General features: G+C 38.9%; 1 protein-coding gene and 1 non-coding gene across 4 annotated transcripts in view; both read left to right on the top strand.

The window, feature by feature from the left end:
• Positions 1 to 3541: 3541 nt before the first annotated feature.
• trnar-ucu lies at positions 3542 to 3615 on the top strand. The gene has a single exon. It is a non-coding gene; the product is annotated as a tRNA-Arg (tRNA).
• A 3881-nt stretch (positions 3616 to 7496) lies between these two features.
• kirrel1a (kirre like nephrin family adhesion molecule 1a) overlaps positions 7497 to 15596 on the top strand; it is a 38713-nt gene continuing 30613 nt past the window's right edge. For all 3 annotated transcript variants that reach the window (XM_037758548.1, XM_037758549.1, XM_037758547.1), the window contains exon 1: positions 7497 to 7766. In XM_037758548.1, the coding sequence (XP_037614476.1) occupies positions 7718 to 7766 (49 nt within the window). In that variant the 5' untranslated portion in view covers positions 7497 to 7717. The remainder of the gene's footprint in view (positions 7767 to 15596) is intronic.

The raw sequence follows: 15596 nt of genomic DNA, 5'->3' as shown, positions 1-15596 counted from the left end.
AATCAAACAAAAAAAGAAAAAACACCTAAAGTAACTACCCATAATTAATCGGAACCAGTTCTAAAACCATATGCATATTTTTGGTCCCATTTGAAAGGTTAGAAAGCTATGGAATATGAATAAGTTGTAAGTCGACTAAACTTTATCACCATGGAGATTACAATGGAGAAGCAACAAAAAAGAAAATAAGATTTTTTTTTTTATCCTCACCTAGTATAAAATCTGAATTTCAAAGGCAATATCACCATTAAAACCAAGATCCCACAGACAGTGATGCAACTGAATGTATTCAAGTACAATCTGACTACAACTGAAAATACACTAAAATACAGCATTTATTATACATTTTATGAAGATATACTCATGTTTTGGTCATGTTTATTGTTTACATATTGACTGTTTACTGGGAGTTTTACTTAAAAAAACTGTGCGCACATAAATATATTTCTAATATTTTTATCATTGGCTACTTTTTATTTTACCTGGCCATAAAATAATAATAATAAAACATTTTTTTATTTTGTTATGCTTTTTCAGCTAGATTTCTGCTGGGATAAAAAGGAGCTTTGACATCTTAGCATGAGTAGCAATGGGTTAAAATAATCTTTAAAATAATATTATTTAATAGAATAAAAAAGTGTGGTACAAATATACTATTACAAGTGAACCTTACACGAAAATAGACCATAATAGTCTAAATGTTTTATAATTTCATATATATTTTTTTGTGTAAGGTTCACTTGTAATAGTATATGTGTACCACACTTTTTTATAATTATTAGTTAATATTATTTTTAAGATTATTTTAACCTATTGCTACTCATGCTTATATGTCAAATCACCTTTTTTCCAGCAGAAATCTAGCTGAAAAAGCATAACAAAATAAGATTTGTTTTATTATTATTATTTTAAGGCCAGGTAAAATAAAATTGTTTTTATTATTATTATTTAATATTATTTTTAATATAATTTTATTTTTCTACTCATGCTAAGATGTCAAATCTTCTTCTTTTTTTTAGCTGAAATCTAGCTGAAAAAGCACAACAAAATAAGATTTTTTTATTATCATTATTTTAAGGCCAGGTAAAATAGCCAATAATACAAATATAAGAAAATGTAAAGAAATATGTCCAGGTTATCAGATGTATATTGAGGTTCACTTGCCATAGTACATTTGTACCGCACTTAAAAAATATATATATATTATTATTTAATAAAATAAAAAAGTGTGGTACAAATATACTATTACAAATGAACCTTACAAGAAAAAACGTGAAATTATAAAACATTTAGACTATTATGGTCTATTTTCGTGTTAGGTTCACTTGCAATAGTACATTTGTACCGCACTTTTTTATTTTATTAAATAATATTATTGAAACCAGCGTCTTACTGGGGCACAAATATATATTGTTTTAAATTTTCTTATATTTTTATTATTGGCTACTTTTTATTTTACCTGGCCTTAAAATAATAATAATAAAAAAAATCGTATTTTGTTATGCTTTTTCAGCTAGATTTCTGCTGAAAAAAAATGAGATTTTACATCTTAGCATGAGTAGCAATAGGTTAAAAATAATCTTAAAAATAATATTAAATAATAATAATAAAAATATATATATTTTACCTGGCCTTAAAATAATAATAATAATACAAAGTCTTATTTTGTTGTGCTTTTTCAGCTAGATTTCACATCTAAAAAGTGTGGCACAAATAGAAGCTTAATAAGCTTAATTTTAGGGTTGGATTTTGCTTTGTGTGATTTACAGGGGCTCTGGCTGCAGTATTAGACTGTGCATTATGATTTATTTTACTGACACTGGACACAATTCTCCACAATCCCTGCTGCACGGGATAAAATCCTTGCACGGGTCTGTATGCTCCACTTTGGTGTCCTTGACATGACAAAGTGTGCAAAAACAGCCTGGATGACAAGAAATTAATTATGGTGTCACACTGTGGTGAAGGGCATGCAGGAGGGAGGTGCATAATTGGCTATCTGATGCAATCCTGGTGTAACCCATCTAGTGTTATTCTATAACCCATCTAGTGTTATTCTATATACAGTGAGAGCTCTGCACTCATTTACATAGAAAGGACCTCCACAGTAAACCTACATGTGACAGGAAAACGATGAATCCGAGCTATGAAGAGTAAAATAGCTGTAAAATGTCTTATTTTCCATTAAATAGAATTAAATAAAAAAAATAAAAAAAATAATAAAAATAAAACATTCCATTGCTAACACTTCAAAATGTCTGTAGAGCTGCCTATGTTGATCTGACCTATTTCGCTTTTCTTTATAAATCCATCAAATCGACAACACAAATGTTAAATGTTATATTTCAATGTGAAAACGGGTGAAAACAAAAGCTCCAATAGGCGCCATTTTGGCTCTGTTGAGCGTCGAACGCTAAGTCAGCATAAATGAAACAAGCTTCCTGGTGGCTCAGTTTTCAAAATAAAAGCCTCAGTTTCTCATTAGCTTTCAAATGAGAATTTTTTTTTTTTCCCAAAACAATAACTTCAAATCTCTGAACAATTAGTTTGTTGGTCACAACAGATTAGAAATTCGCTTTAATTTAAGCCAATTGTACGTGTTTTGGCACGTGTGAAAAAAGAGTCAGTCCAATTGTCTACAATTTGCACAACCACTTGCACACGTCTTGCTGATCAAACCTGATGAGATGATTCTCAGTGAAATTGTCTTCACAACTTCTAAACTTTCTTTCATCGTTCGAGTCACATTCTTTTGGCAGATCACATTCTTTCGGCTGAATTTTCGCTGATGCCTTCAGGCCGACGTTATAATGTGCCCTTAAGGAGAACAAATCGTTACTCCTAGTCCTTTATCCCTCCTGCTGTTAAGCTGCTGAACACAGACCATACCCATTTTAAATGACTGTTATTTAGAGGAATTTTAAGATATGTTGTTCTTATTTATTGTTTCTTATTTTTGGGCTTTTATTGCTATAATCCTATGTATTTATATGGTTCTTATTGTAACTTGCCCCTCCAACGGCACCATGCCTTTAATATGTTTCCTTTGACTTAACTAATTATTGGTTGTCTGTTGTATGTATGTATGTATGTATGTATGTATGGACTGGGAATACTAAAAATGAATTGCCCCCTTGCGGATAAATAAAGAAGAGATATCACATGCAAAATGATCCATTCAATCATCAAAATCTGACTTTACATGAAAGATCAAAGGTGAATTTTCTGTTTACAGTAGGCTACAAATAACACATTTCCACACAAAAGTTACTTTTTGTTTTTGACAAAAAAAAGTAAGAAAACAAAGGTGACTTTTATTTTCTTAAACTCGAGCTGCACACTTCCTTTTATACTCCAGTTAACCTGACTCATCTCTGATGGTGCCTCCCATCTCAGTCGCGTAGCAACAGCGCCCTCTAGTGGTCATCAGAGCCAACATGTCTGCTCAGACTGGTCCTGATGCTGCGAGGATGCAGGAGGAGCAGCGATATGAGAGGAGAGATGTACATAAAGCGTGCCAGCACCGAGATATCCTGGCGCAGTCTCTGTGGCGCAATGGAATAGCGCGCTGGACTTCTAATCCAGAGGCTCCGGGTTCGAGTCCCGGCAGAGATGAGTCACTCTGTGTGCCACACTGGCAGACCTGCGGTCATTTTTATCACATGGAAACAACGATGATGATGATGATGTTTTGGTTGCAGATTATTATAGTCGATCCTCACTATCTGAGCTATAACGTGAGTTAAAGTGACTAGATTGAGACACTGCTCCATCCTTCTTCTTCTATGCATGCTATAAATCATTTGTTCTCTTCTAGTACATTTGAACAAATAGTGATGGATGAATTAGGTGTACTCATATGAGCCTGCTTCGTCTATACTGAAACCACCGTCTCACATATATATATATATTTTTTTTTACATTTTCTTATATTTTTTATTTTTGGCTACATTTTATTTTACCTGGGCTTAAAATAATAATAATAAAAAAATACATTTGATGAAAATACACTAAAATACAACATTTATGTACATTTTATAAAGATATACTCAGGCGCTCTCCATATTTTGGTTTATTGTTTATATATTGACTGTTTACTGGGAGTTTTACTTCAAAAAACTGTGCGCTACACAAAAGATTCTAATATAATGGGTATTTTTCTTTCAACTCTCGTCCCAACATTAATTTTCACTCTGTAATAATATTATTAGTTAGAGATTCCAAGCTTAATTTTAGGGTTGGATTTTTTTTTTTTTGGAAATGATGAAGATGTTTTGGTTGCAGATTATTATAGTCGATCCTCACTGTCTGAGCTATAATGCGAGTTACAGTGACTAGATTGAGACACTGCTCCATCCTTCTTCTTCTACGCGTGCTATAAATCATTTGTTCTCTTCTAGTAAATTTGAACAAATAGTGATGACTGAATTAGGTGTACTCATATGAGCCTGCTTCGTCTATACTGAAACCACCGTCTTATTGGGGCACATATATATATTTCTTTACATTTTCTTATATTTTTATTATTGGCTACTTTTTAATTTATCTGGCCTTAAAATAATAATAATAATAAAAACATCTTATTTTATTATGCTTTTTCAGCTAGATTTCTGTTGGGAAAAAAGGAGATTTGACATCTTAGCATGAGTAGCAATAGGTTAAAATAATATTAAAAATAATATTAAATAATAATAATCACAATTTTTTATTTTACCTGGCCTTAAAATAATAATATCAAAAAAATCTTGTTAAATAATCTTAAAAATAATATCAAATAATAATAATAAAAAATATATAATATTACAAGTGAACCTCACACGAAACAGTATTATGGCCTATTTTCGTGTGAGGTTCACTTGCAATAGTACATTTGTACCACACGTTTTTTTTAAATATATTATTATTTAATAAAATAAAAAAAGTGTGGTACAAATATACTATTGCAAGTGAACCTCGCATGAAAAAATATGGAATTATAAAACATTTAGACTATTGTGGCCTATTTTCCCCAAACGACCCACATGAACCATTCTTAATACATTCACATATGAATTATTACTTGTATATTATGTATTTACAACCCCCTCTTGTAGGCTTTTGTCAGGCCGTATAAATGTGGATGTAAACCAAATATTTTCTAAATAAAACAGTGAGTATCTCAGGTCATTATGCACAGATATTTTTGGGATATCTTGCTCCAGTTGTGCTCTGAGCACATGCAGGGTCGTCCCGGGTCGAGGACGCAAGGGGGAGCTCCAGCATCGGTGTAAGTCCTCTTCTCCCCTGCTGGTCTGAGATGGGAGGAAGCGGCTCACTGTGCAGGCCTACTGAGCTGTGACAGCTCCAGTATCATGGGGGACCATCACCAAAATCTGTAGCCTTACATTATGTGACAGGAACGAGGACATGGTCTGTTTATTCATCATATATTTCATCATAGTGACATCACTGCCTTACCCCACTATATAGTCAATATTATTCTATAGGAAGTAGTAGGGTCTGTGAATATTCCTACTGTACTTTTTGCTTCCTATAACTACAGCAACTCCTTTAATATTTAAAAAAAATTGGAAGAACATTGCAAGGCATTTTTTAATTACAGAGCAAAACAATAAAGGAAATAACCAATACAGTTACAACAAGACTTAAAGCAGCAATGACATCAAAATTAGAAACGCACTACGCACATGAAATGATAAAACGCAAACAATATACACACAAAATAAAATAAATAACTATAATAAAATAAGATTAAAAGATAAAAATAAAGTAAAAAAATATTAATTAATTATAATATAATAATTATTAATTATAATAATTATTTTTTTTAAATAAAAAATAAAAAATAACAACGCCAATCCAACAAAACAAATAAGGAGGCTCAGTCTTCACAACCAGGCAAGGAGGTCAGAGATTCAGTATAGTTTAGGAGAGGTTTCCAAGTCTTTTTCAAAAGATTTGAGGGAGTCCTTTAATATTTTAACTATACATTATGTTCAGTTACGTTCAGTAACAGCTGACCTCATGCATGCTATCTCTGCTATCTACAATATATTAATATCTGAAGTGTGGCATCATTCTCATCATGTATAAATGATGCAATTAGGTGGATATAGAGGTAAATTAATCTAGAATTACTTCATTATCTAAATGGCACACTGTGAACAACAGAAACCAAGCGACTACAGCAAATGTGTCAAAATGATTATGCTTCTCTAAGCTGGTTTATTTTTTTTCTTAATTTATTTTTTTTTTTTTTCTAGTGTTTGCCTGTGCAAGATCCAGAGGGAGAGAAAAAGGGGGGCAGAGCTGTGGTGCTGACGTGAGAGAGAGAGAGAGAGAGAGAGAGAGAGAGAGAGAGAGAGAGGAATGCCCTGTTAATGAGAATATGACGTCAAGTCAGAGAGATTACAGCGAGGACAGCACCGGAAGTAGATTGTGGTCACATTACATTGGTGAATTTTTATTATTTTGTTTTTGTCAGTATTATTTTTTATTTTATTTTATTTTATTTTATATATTATTTTATTTTATTTTTATTTGTTCCTAGGAAATCTGCCTTCCCATGCATGGGAATTAACCAAAGTTTGCACAGTTTGGAATTTCATTTCATTCTCACTGTGCAATATCATTTACAACTTGTGCAATTTTGTTAATAGTCTGTTTATTGTCAATACTGTATATACTGCTCCTATTTTTATACTTCCTTCTATTTAAATGGTTCATATTTTGTTACACTTTGTTTAGCTCTTTTTTTTTTTTTTTACTGTGTTAGCTGATGCATCTTGTTTTTTGCACTATCAACTTTTTCTGCTGTACGCTGCAAAATTCCCCACTGCGGGACTAATAAAGGAATATCTTATCTTATCTTCAAGATCATTGTGTAGTACAGCGAAATTAGATTGTGACAATCCCATAGGTGCTAATGAAAAGATAATACAATAAAAAAAGAGATGTGCAATATAAATATAAAAAATATAAAAGATAATACAATAAAAAAAGAGATGTGCAATATAAATATAAAAAATATAAAAGATAATACAATAAAAAAAGAGATGTGCAATATAAATATAAAAAATATAAAAGATAATACAATAAAAAAAGAGATGTGCAATATAAATATAAAAAATATAAAAGATAATACAATATAAAATATAAAAATACAATATGTATATTGATGAGATGACAGTTTTGCCAGATTATTGCACAAAGTGTCCATCAGATAATTATATAATTATTGCACAGCATCATATAATTATTGCACCAGCATATGTTATTGCACATAACAAGGACAAACAACAAGGTTTGCAAGTATGGCATTTATTTATGGCATATCATTAAATATTATTTTATTTCAATTCCTCAAAATGCTCTACCAAATGAATCCCAAAGTATAGCTCATCTTAGCTCATGGTGGATTTTATTTTGAAGGAAGTGTTTCCTGTGTCGCTGCTGCTGGTTTACATATCTGCCAGCTTCACCTCCTCAGTGTAGAGTAGAAGGAGAGCTGGAGAGCAGAGAAGAGGAGAGAAGAGAGAGCTAACACAACAAAAAAAGGCAGTGAAATGGTGTAGAAGCTGAAGGAGGACTGGTGACAGACGCAGGAGGATTATTCTTTAGTCTAATTACCAATTAAAAGTCAGTAAACTGTCCCGCTTTTTGATGCTGTCCTCACGGAGGTTTGAGCCAATAACGGACTTATTGGTCGGCTGAAACCATGCAGAGGCTGCTGCTGCTCCTCACTTTGCTGCTGAGTTTCCAAACTGGTAAGACTGCAAATGATTCTCTTTTTATATATGTATTTATTTATTTATTTATTTAAATGTGTCACTTTAACACAGCCACACTGCTTTTATTCCTCCAAGTGTGTCTGTGTGTGAAGAAAAGAAGAAGAGGCATATAATGGGATTTCATTCTCCATATGAACCGCAGCAATGGATCACCTTAGGCGTGTGCGCGTGCACGTGCCGTGTGTGTGTGTGAGGGAGAGAGAAAACGCGTGCGTGTGACTTGGCACCGCAGCAATGGATCACCACACTTTTTTTTTATTTTATTTTTTTATTATAATAATAATAATAATCATTGTCGCGCGCGCCTCTGTATGTACATTATACATGGGTTGTGCTCGTGCATGTGTGCGTGCAACTTGAACATGACTTGGTGCATGCATGCACGTATGCATACACAACCTGGCCTTATTAATGACCTTTTTTTTTTTTTGCATATATATGTGGTGGTGGTGGTGATGGTGGTGATGAGGACGTGACGTGAATGACAGTGATTGACCAGCGCTGCTCTACATGCCAGCAGCACTCTGCACACACACACTGCTATCTGAATGGCTTGTCAGTCAGTCAGTGAGACCCACTGTAGTGAAAGACAGCTTATGTCCCCCCCTCTGTCTCACCCCCTCACACACACACACACACACCACTCCGCTTTCCTGTCCTTGTGTCCTACCTGCAACAGCACAATGAGGCGTATATGCAGCAGCAGCAGCAGCAGCAGCACCATGCATCTAATCCCCCTCCATACCTGTGGGGTGCCAGCCAGGTAGGCTATTGGCTCATGATAATCACAGTTGCTGGGAGACAGAAGGAGGAGGATGTCTATAAAGCTACCTGTTTGATCAAGATGTAACCACGCTACCCCCACCACCACCACCACCTATTGTCTACCTTGGCTGACCGGGTGGAGCGTGCACTGCTGCTGGCTGCTGGCGACCACTCCATCATAGGTATAAGGGGGGGGGGGGCGTGTTCGGTGGAAAGGGAAGGTATGGAAAGGGATGATGTCACCGTGTCTGCCACGGCTTTGTAATCGCTCAGCATCCACCCATCATGTTTGCGTTTGCCGAGGAGTTCACGCAAGCACATACAGTATCAAGGCTCCTTTTCAAACGACTTAAACCAGGGCGCTCCACGAGTCCACGTATGACACAATCTGGCGTCTGTCGTCGCAAAACACACAAACACACACACACACACGGACCCCCCCCCTGCTGCTCCTTCTCCATCGAGACCCCTTGCTGCTGTCACATGCTGTTGCCCTGTTTGTCCACTCATAAACCGTTCAGTCCGCATGACTAGCTCAGTAACACTTGCAGATGTGCACACACACACTCACACACACACAGCCTATTTACATGTGTGAAGCCATGCGCCCTATTGTCTGTTACTACCGTTATTACTCCTCGAAACACAAAGCTCTCAAAGGAAGACAAGATTAGCAGGCTGCAGTTTTGTGCGGCGAGATTTAAAATGGTGTAGTAGTAAATGTAAGGTCTCAAATGGTTATTGCATTCGGGTGTTTGAAAGAGGAGTAAACACAGCCTGAAAAGAATACCGCCTCGAAAAGAGATAGACTCTTATCTCTTCATTAGACAAGTAAAACAGTATTTCATGGCCTGCAATTTGCACACATGTAATTGCCTACTAGTGCTAATGACTGGATGGTTATTAGCGGAGCAGCTAATTAAAGCTTTGGTGCATCTTTTTTTTAAGTTATTTAGCTCTCTACTAGCAACACTGCCGGAGTGATTGATTTAGCATCCCAGCCTTGTGTCTACATACCAACCTGGTAATAAGTCCCAAGCAAGCGCCACCATTAATGCAGCTGTTAAACGTTACTGCATAATCAATCATTGCAAACACCTTTAACTTCCTAATGAGCAGGAGAGCCTTGAGGTTGCAGCACTGCACCTATACGGCCCCCCCAGACGTTAAGGGCTCAAATGCTGACTCGGACAAAGGCTCCGGTGCAGGTGTACCATTTGTCAGCCTCTGTCCTTTTGTTTAGGCCGCGCTGCCCCGTAGCGCTTGAACGCTCAACACAGCCGAAGCTGTGAATCATAGACCTCAGACAGATTCCTGTGTTGTGCGCAGCGAAGGAAATATTCAGATATTTTGGAGGAGTCAGACACGTTCGTGGGGCTTTCACACCCCAGAAAGGGTTGTTTTCATCAGCGAGGTTGTGGTTCTACTACTATACGTGGGATGTTTAATGACTCAAAGTGGGCTGTAATGGTTCAAATAGCAATGAAGAATTAGGAAAGCCTCATAAAGCATCCAGTGCGATACTAAAACACTCTGTTAAAAGTGCTGATTTACAACATTTGATGCATTCTTGCCAGTAATTCTCTGTGACATTTTCATCTAAATAAATCCCATATTTTTCCACTCTGATTCATATACAGTGACTCTGCTGGTGCATGAAATCTTTTCCATTTGTTGGGCCTAGGGATGCACCGATCCGACTTTTTTAGTGCCGATACCGATACCGATACCTGGGCTTTGGGTACCGGCCGATACCGAGTACCGATCCGATACTAGTGTACCAATTAATACGATGTATGCCTACCTGTGTGGAAGTGACTGTGATCATTCTTTTATCTGTAAGGCAACATCAGGCCTGACTGAAACATCACTTTTCTAACTTTATAAAACTAAATGTAACAATTAAATACATAGATATAAATGTACTGAATTGTTATTTATTATTAAAATAATAAATAGTTCACCAGAAACTTGGTAAAAAATCTTAAAAATGAACAGGAATTATTTACTTTAATTACAATTCAAGTCTAAACCTTTTTAATGCAGCAACACATTGGTTTAACAGGAATTAAAATTCAAGTATATAATGTATATAGTATATAAACATAGAATTGAATTGAATAGATCGGCTCCACTGTCACTGATACCCGATCCAGATGTTTAAGCCAGTATCGTCCTGATATCCGATAGGGGTAGGTGATGATTTTTGATTTTTCGATTAGTGATTAAATTATAAAAAATCGACTAGTTTATGCAACTATCGTCCTGTCGTAAAAATGTATATATATTCCTTTGTTTTAACCGTTGCAGGCGCTGTCTGGTTGTAACGTTACTACCGGTAAAACGTGTGGCACGTTCCGTTCGGCTGAATGGTTAGGGGGTATGCAGCGATTTTCAAAAAATCATCGACTAGTTCCCAGTATTTTTGCTTGGAGTGCACCTCCCTAATATCCGATCAGGTATCGGTGCATCCCTAGTTGGGCCAGTGTTTTCTGTTTTCACAATAAATAAATAAATAAAGAACTGAGGAGTTAGCTTGAGCTAATCTCACATAGCCAGACCTCCGTCTCATGAAGCTCACGCAGATCTGGAGAAATTCAAGCGCTAATGTTGGTTACAAAAGGATGGGGGGGCTGTAATAACCACTAAAACTGCTATTGGGAGGACTAGTTTCTGCTCAGATAACGGCTAGGAGAGGTTTAACATGAGCTGTAGTAGATTAGAGCTATCTATAGCTCCATGAACCTTTCTGGAAGCGTTCTGCCATGGTCTCAAGGCTAACCGACCATTTTGCTGTGCTATACTGAACCCTGTAGATCTGGAGCGACACATGTAGCGAGGCAGAAGTCTGTTTTTGATTTTGACCCCGGCGAGCGTGATATGGCTCTGGAGGAGCATCCTACGCAAATTCGGGTCATGTTTTTTTTTTTTTCTTACGGGATCTGAACGAAGCCTATTTACCGAAAAGCGTCTCTAATTGACATCAGCCACTGAAAGCAATCACTGAAGCAGCTGTAAAGCTCAGTCTGGGAATGGAGCCCGTAATGTTATAATGTACATCCACGCCTGTTGTTCCCCCATTGGGCTCCGTTCAATCAACAAATTCTTGGCATTTCTGTCCCGGCGGGTGTTTGTTAAAGTGTGACATGGGGATCGCTGCTCTCAGTTGATATGTTTGTTTAAGGGCATTCCTCTGGACACGAGTGTCCTGTAATGCCTTTTGAAGTGGCGCTTGGAGGAAAAAGAAGCATGGCGATCGAGTAAAAACCTGAAGAATTTAGTTAGATAGTTCAAACTTGTGGTCAGTAAAACTTCAATCAAAAAAAGTGTACGCATTTCCCTACATCTCTCAAGTGAAGCCCCCATAATCTGATTGTGTTTGACAGACCGGGGGCATCCAAGTTTTTAAAAAGACGAAGAAGAAAAACAAACAAACATCCCCTTAAAAATGTTTCTTTATGCAGAATCCCCCGAGCAAGAGAGGAACACTTCATCACATCTGACTGAATCTATTGGCCTTGTTTTCCCAAACTGCACGGCCACATTCTGCAGCGAGGAGGACCAATTTGGGGTGATGGAGCAAAGAGGGGGGGCGGGTTACAGGAAAAAGTTGTTTTTGGGGTGGGAGGGGGACAAAGAGGGGTCTCTCGGGCAGGTGGGTGAAGCCTGATGGAGAGTGATTGGATTTTGTTTGTTTTAAAGGTGGTGAGGAGGGGGGGAGACGGTATTGTAGTGCAGGAGGAGGGTGTGCTGGATGAAAAGAAAAGCGAGCCGGGGAGAGAGGGACGAAGGAGGAGGAGGAGGAGTGGTCGGGAGGCCAGCGGCGGAGAGAAAGGGACTATTACTCAGGCCTGACTGCTCCCTCAGTGGGGACAGTGAAGCCGCTCATTCAGACAGAATATGGTCGAGGCTGGTTCAAAGGCTACGTTTGCGCTGGAATCTGGAGTGATTGAACCCACATCTGAGCTGCCAGCCGAGCCCTTCCTCTGCCCCGTCCCCGCTGAGGTTAATTGGCATTAATCGGTGTTGCTGTTAACTTTCTTCTTTGGCGTTCTCGCCCAAACATGAGCCCCTTTTTTTTCTGCTCTCTTTCTGTCCCCCCTCCTGGACTTTTTTCAATCTGACTCTTTTTCTTCTCCCCCCCACCATTACTTCGTCTCTTTCCATCTACCCCTTTCTCTCTCTCTCTCTCTCTTGCTCTCTAATAAGTTCCAGATGTGGTTCTTGCATTCCTCTGGTCGGTGGAGAGAGAAAGAGAAGAGGGGAGGGGGTGGTATGAGTGGTGGTGGTGGTGGTGGTGGTGGTGGGGGGGGGGGGACAGGAGGAGAAGAAACACATGAATTAAAACAGGGAGCGCATGATGAGGAAGAGTACTGTAACACACACACACACACACACACACACAGACAGAAACGTGCACTGGAAAACACACAAAAGCAGAGGGAGGGAGAATGGATGTGTGTTTAAGGGGATGGGGGAGGGGGGATGTCGGTCCTGTAACCTCAAAAGTTTTGGGACATTCTCCTCCTCCTTCTCCTCCGTCTTCCCCCCCCTCCTCCTCTTCCTCGCCCCCTCCCTCCGCAGGAATGTGGCTGACGCTGATGATGTCACTTCATTTCTCCGCTCTCCCAGTTTCTGCTCCTCTACAGGGACAGGGCCGAGAGAGAGAGAGAGAGAGACGGAGGGAGGGAGAAATTCGACTTGCTCCATCCATCTTCCCTTTACGATAACAACATTAGGGTCAGCCGTCCAACTAAATCGGTTACCGCAGCACGGCGACGTTCGCCGTCCCCCTCGTCATGTAATGTAACAGCCCGCGGGCTAAATTGTTGCAAATAATGAGTGAGCCATCTCTTAGTAGGAATAATCATCAATGGCCTTGAAATCCACTCATTAAAACCATTCTGTGCAGATGCATTATTTGAAGAAAGACTCCCTATACCCTCCAGGCTTAAGCTGGGAACACACTGTACGATTTTAGCCCGTTTCTGGCCCGAATTTTGAGCCGCACGACTCATTTTAGAGCCGGACCGAATTTCAGCTTCGTCTGGCGTCGTTTGCCGTGCAGCGTACAGGGGGGATCGTGGACCGATTAACTCATCTCGACCGGCCGTTGGATGAATCCAGAAATTTTGGTCGGCCGACCACAGCCTCTCGCACAGTTGAAGCAGAGCCACGAGCTGATTCCTCAACATCAGCGCCTTTTTTCTACAGTAATCAGAGCGTAGCTATCAAGATAACAATGTAGGCTACAACAGACCTCCAATTCTCTCTGCAAAATGGACAAGCCATACTGTCCACGTCTTCCTAGTCACAGCGAGTCCATATAACGTTACGCCGCTGCTCTTTTTTTTCAGCAGACAGGATGGCACAGATGATCAAGGCAGCACGTTTCTGCCTTGTTATCTTTATTGACAACTGTCAACAGTCCGCAGTAGCCGACCGGCACATAGATCGTGAGCTTTGGCTTTACATCGCAAACGATCTACTTGTACAGTAGGAGTCGGAAGTACCAGACAACATTTCTAATATCATACACTGTATGCCCAGGTTGATCTTAACTCAGTGTACCCATGTTGTTGGTTCCACATCAGGCTTCACCCAGTTTACATCCTGTCATTTCAATATGATGGTAGATACTCTACATGGCCAAAAACACGAGGACCTTGGGTGTTAATGTGCTGCTGTCACAGGCTTCGGTCTCCTGGTTTCAGGCTTTCCACAAGATGTTGGAACCTGGCTGCAGGGAGTTGCTCCCATTCAGCCTAAGACAAGTGCATTAGCGATGTCCAACACTGGTGTTGGGTTATGGGACCTGGCTCGCAGTCGGCGTTCCAGGTCATCCCAAAGCGGTTCCTCCATACCAAACTGGGAAAATCATTTTTTTATGGAGCTGGCTTTGTGCACAGGGAGGTATTATCATGTCGAAACAGGAAAGGGTCAAACGCAAAGTGTCGCCACAAAGCTGGAATCACACTATTGTCTAAAATATCACTGTATATTAATATTTAATACCTGCCACTGTGACTGGTGGACTCCAGATTCATTGTTTTTTTGGCTGCTGAGTGAAGCAAATCTAGCAGCCACTTGCATATTTTACCAGCATTTGGCTGGTGGCTGGTGCTTATTTCCAACCTTGGCTGTGTTCGCCGCCACATCACTGTGCCCTGTGCCCAAAGTTTAACCAGGTGGAACTTTGGGCGCACCACGAGCTGTGCGGTCCGCCATTCAAAATAATGGGTTTCAGAGCGCAGTTGAATTCTATTGCTGCGTTCAGTGTGAAAGGCCCATTACACACCGCGGACGTGCCGAATTTAAACAACAAAAAAATGCGAAATACTGGCCTGTGAATATCATATGTCAAGGGCTTTTATTGTGAAAGGTAACAACGGAAGGAGTGGTTCTAGTTTGCGCTGCCTTTGTCAAGGTTGAAAGTTTGCCGTCTTGGTTCGGACTACGGGTCCTCCGTGTTGTTGTTTCACAAATATAGGCACAACTCAACCTGTTCGGCGCAACATGATTGGTTAATGCTTTTATTTGAAAATGTGAAATACTCACCTGCGAATATTATATGTCAAGGGCTTTTATTGTGAAAGGTAAGAACAGAAGGAGTGGATGTGGTCTGTGCTGCCTTTGTCAAGATTGAAAGGAGTAACAAAAGTTGCCATCTTGGTTTGGACTGTGGATCCTCTGTGTTGTTGTTTCATAAATATAGGAACAACTCATCCTGTTCGCTGCAACGTGATTGGTTGATGCCTTTACTTGAGGTGAGAAAGCTCATAAAAATCGACCTTGTTGCTTCTTCTCCGTGTAATATTTGCATTCTGTGTGAAAGTATTCATGACAAAAACAACAGGTTGAAAAGATATATTGCCAAAAGATTGCCAAAAAACACGCCCAGTGTGTAAAGGCCTTTATGTGGACATACTTTCAGTCACATAAAGTATCATCATTGTTTTTCTGAAAAGGTTTTGGTCCATATTTGGGACCAAATTCTTTAGTCAAGCTGTATTTTTCTAATGCGATCCAGAGGCTTTAGAA

The sequence above is a fragment of the Sebastes umbrosus genome, chromosome 22, assembly GCF_015220745.1.
Source record: "Sebastes umbrosus isolate fSebUmb1 chromosome 22, fSebUmb1.pri, whole genome shotgun sequence".
Lineage (NCBI taxonomy): Eukaryota > Metazoa > Chordata > Actinopteri > Perciformes > Sebastidae > Sebastes > Sebastes umbrosus.
The sequence above is the reverse complement of the archived record's forward strand: the minus strand, read 5'-3'. Positions and strand labels throughout refer to the sequence as shown.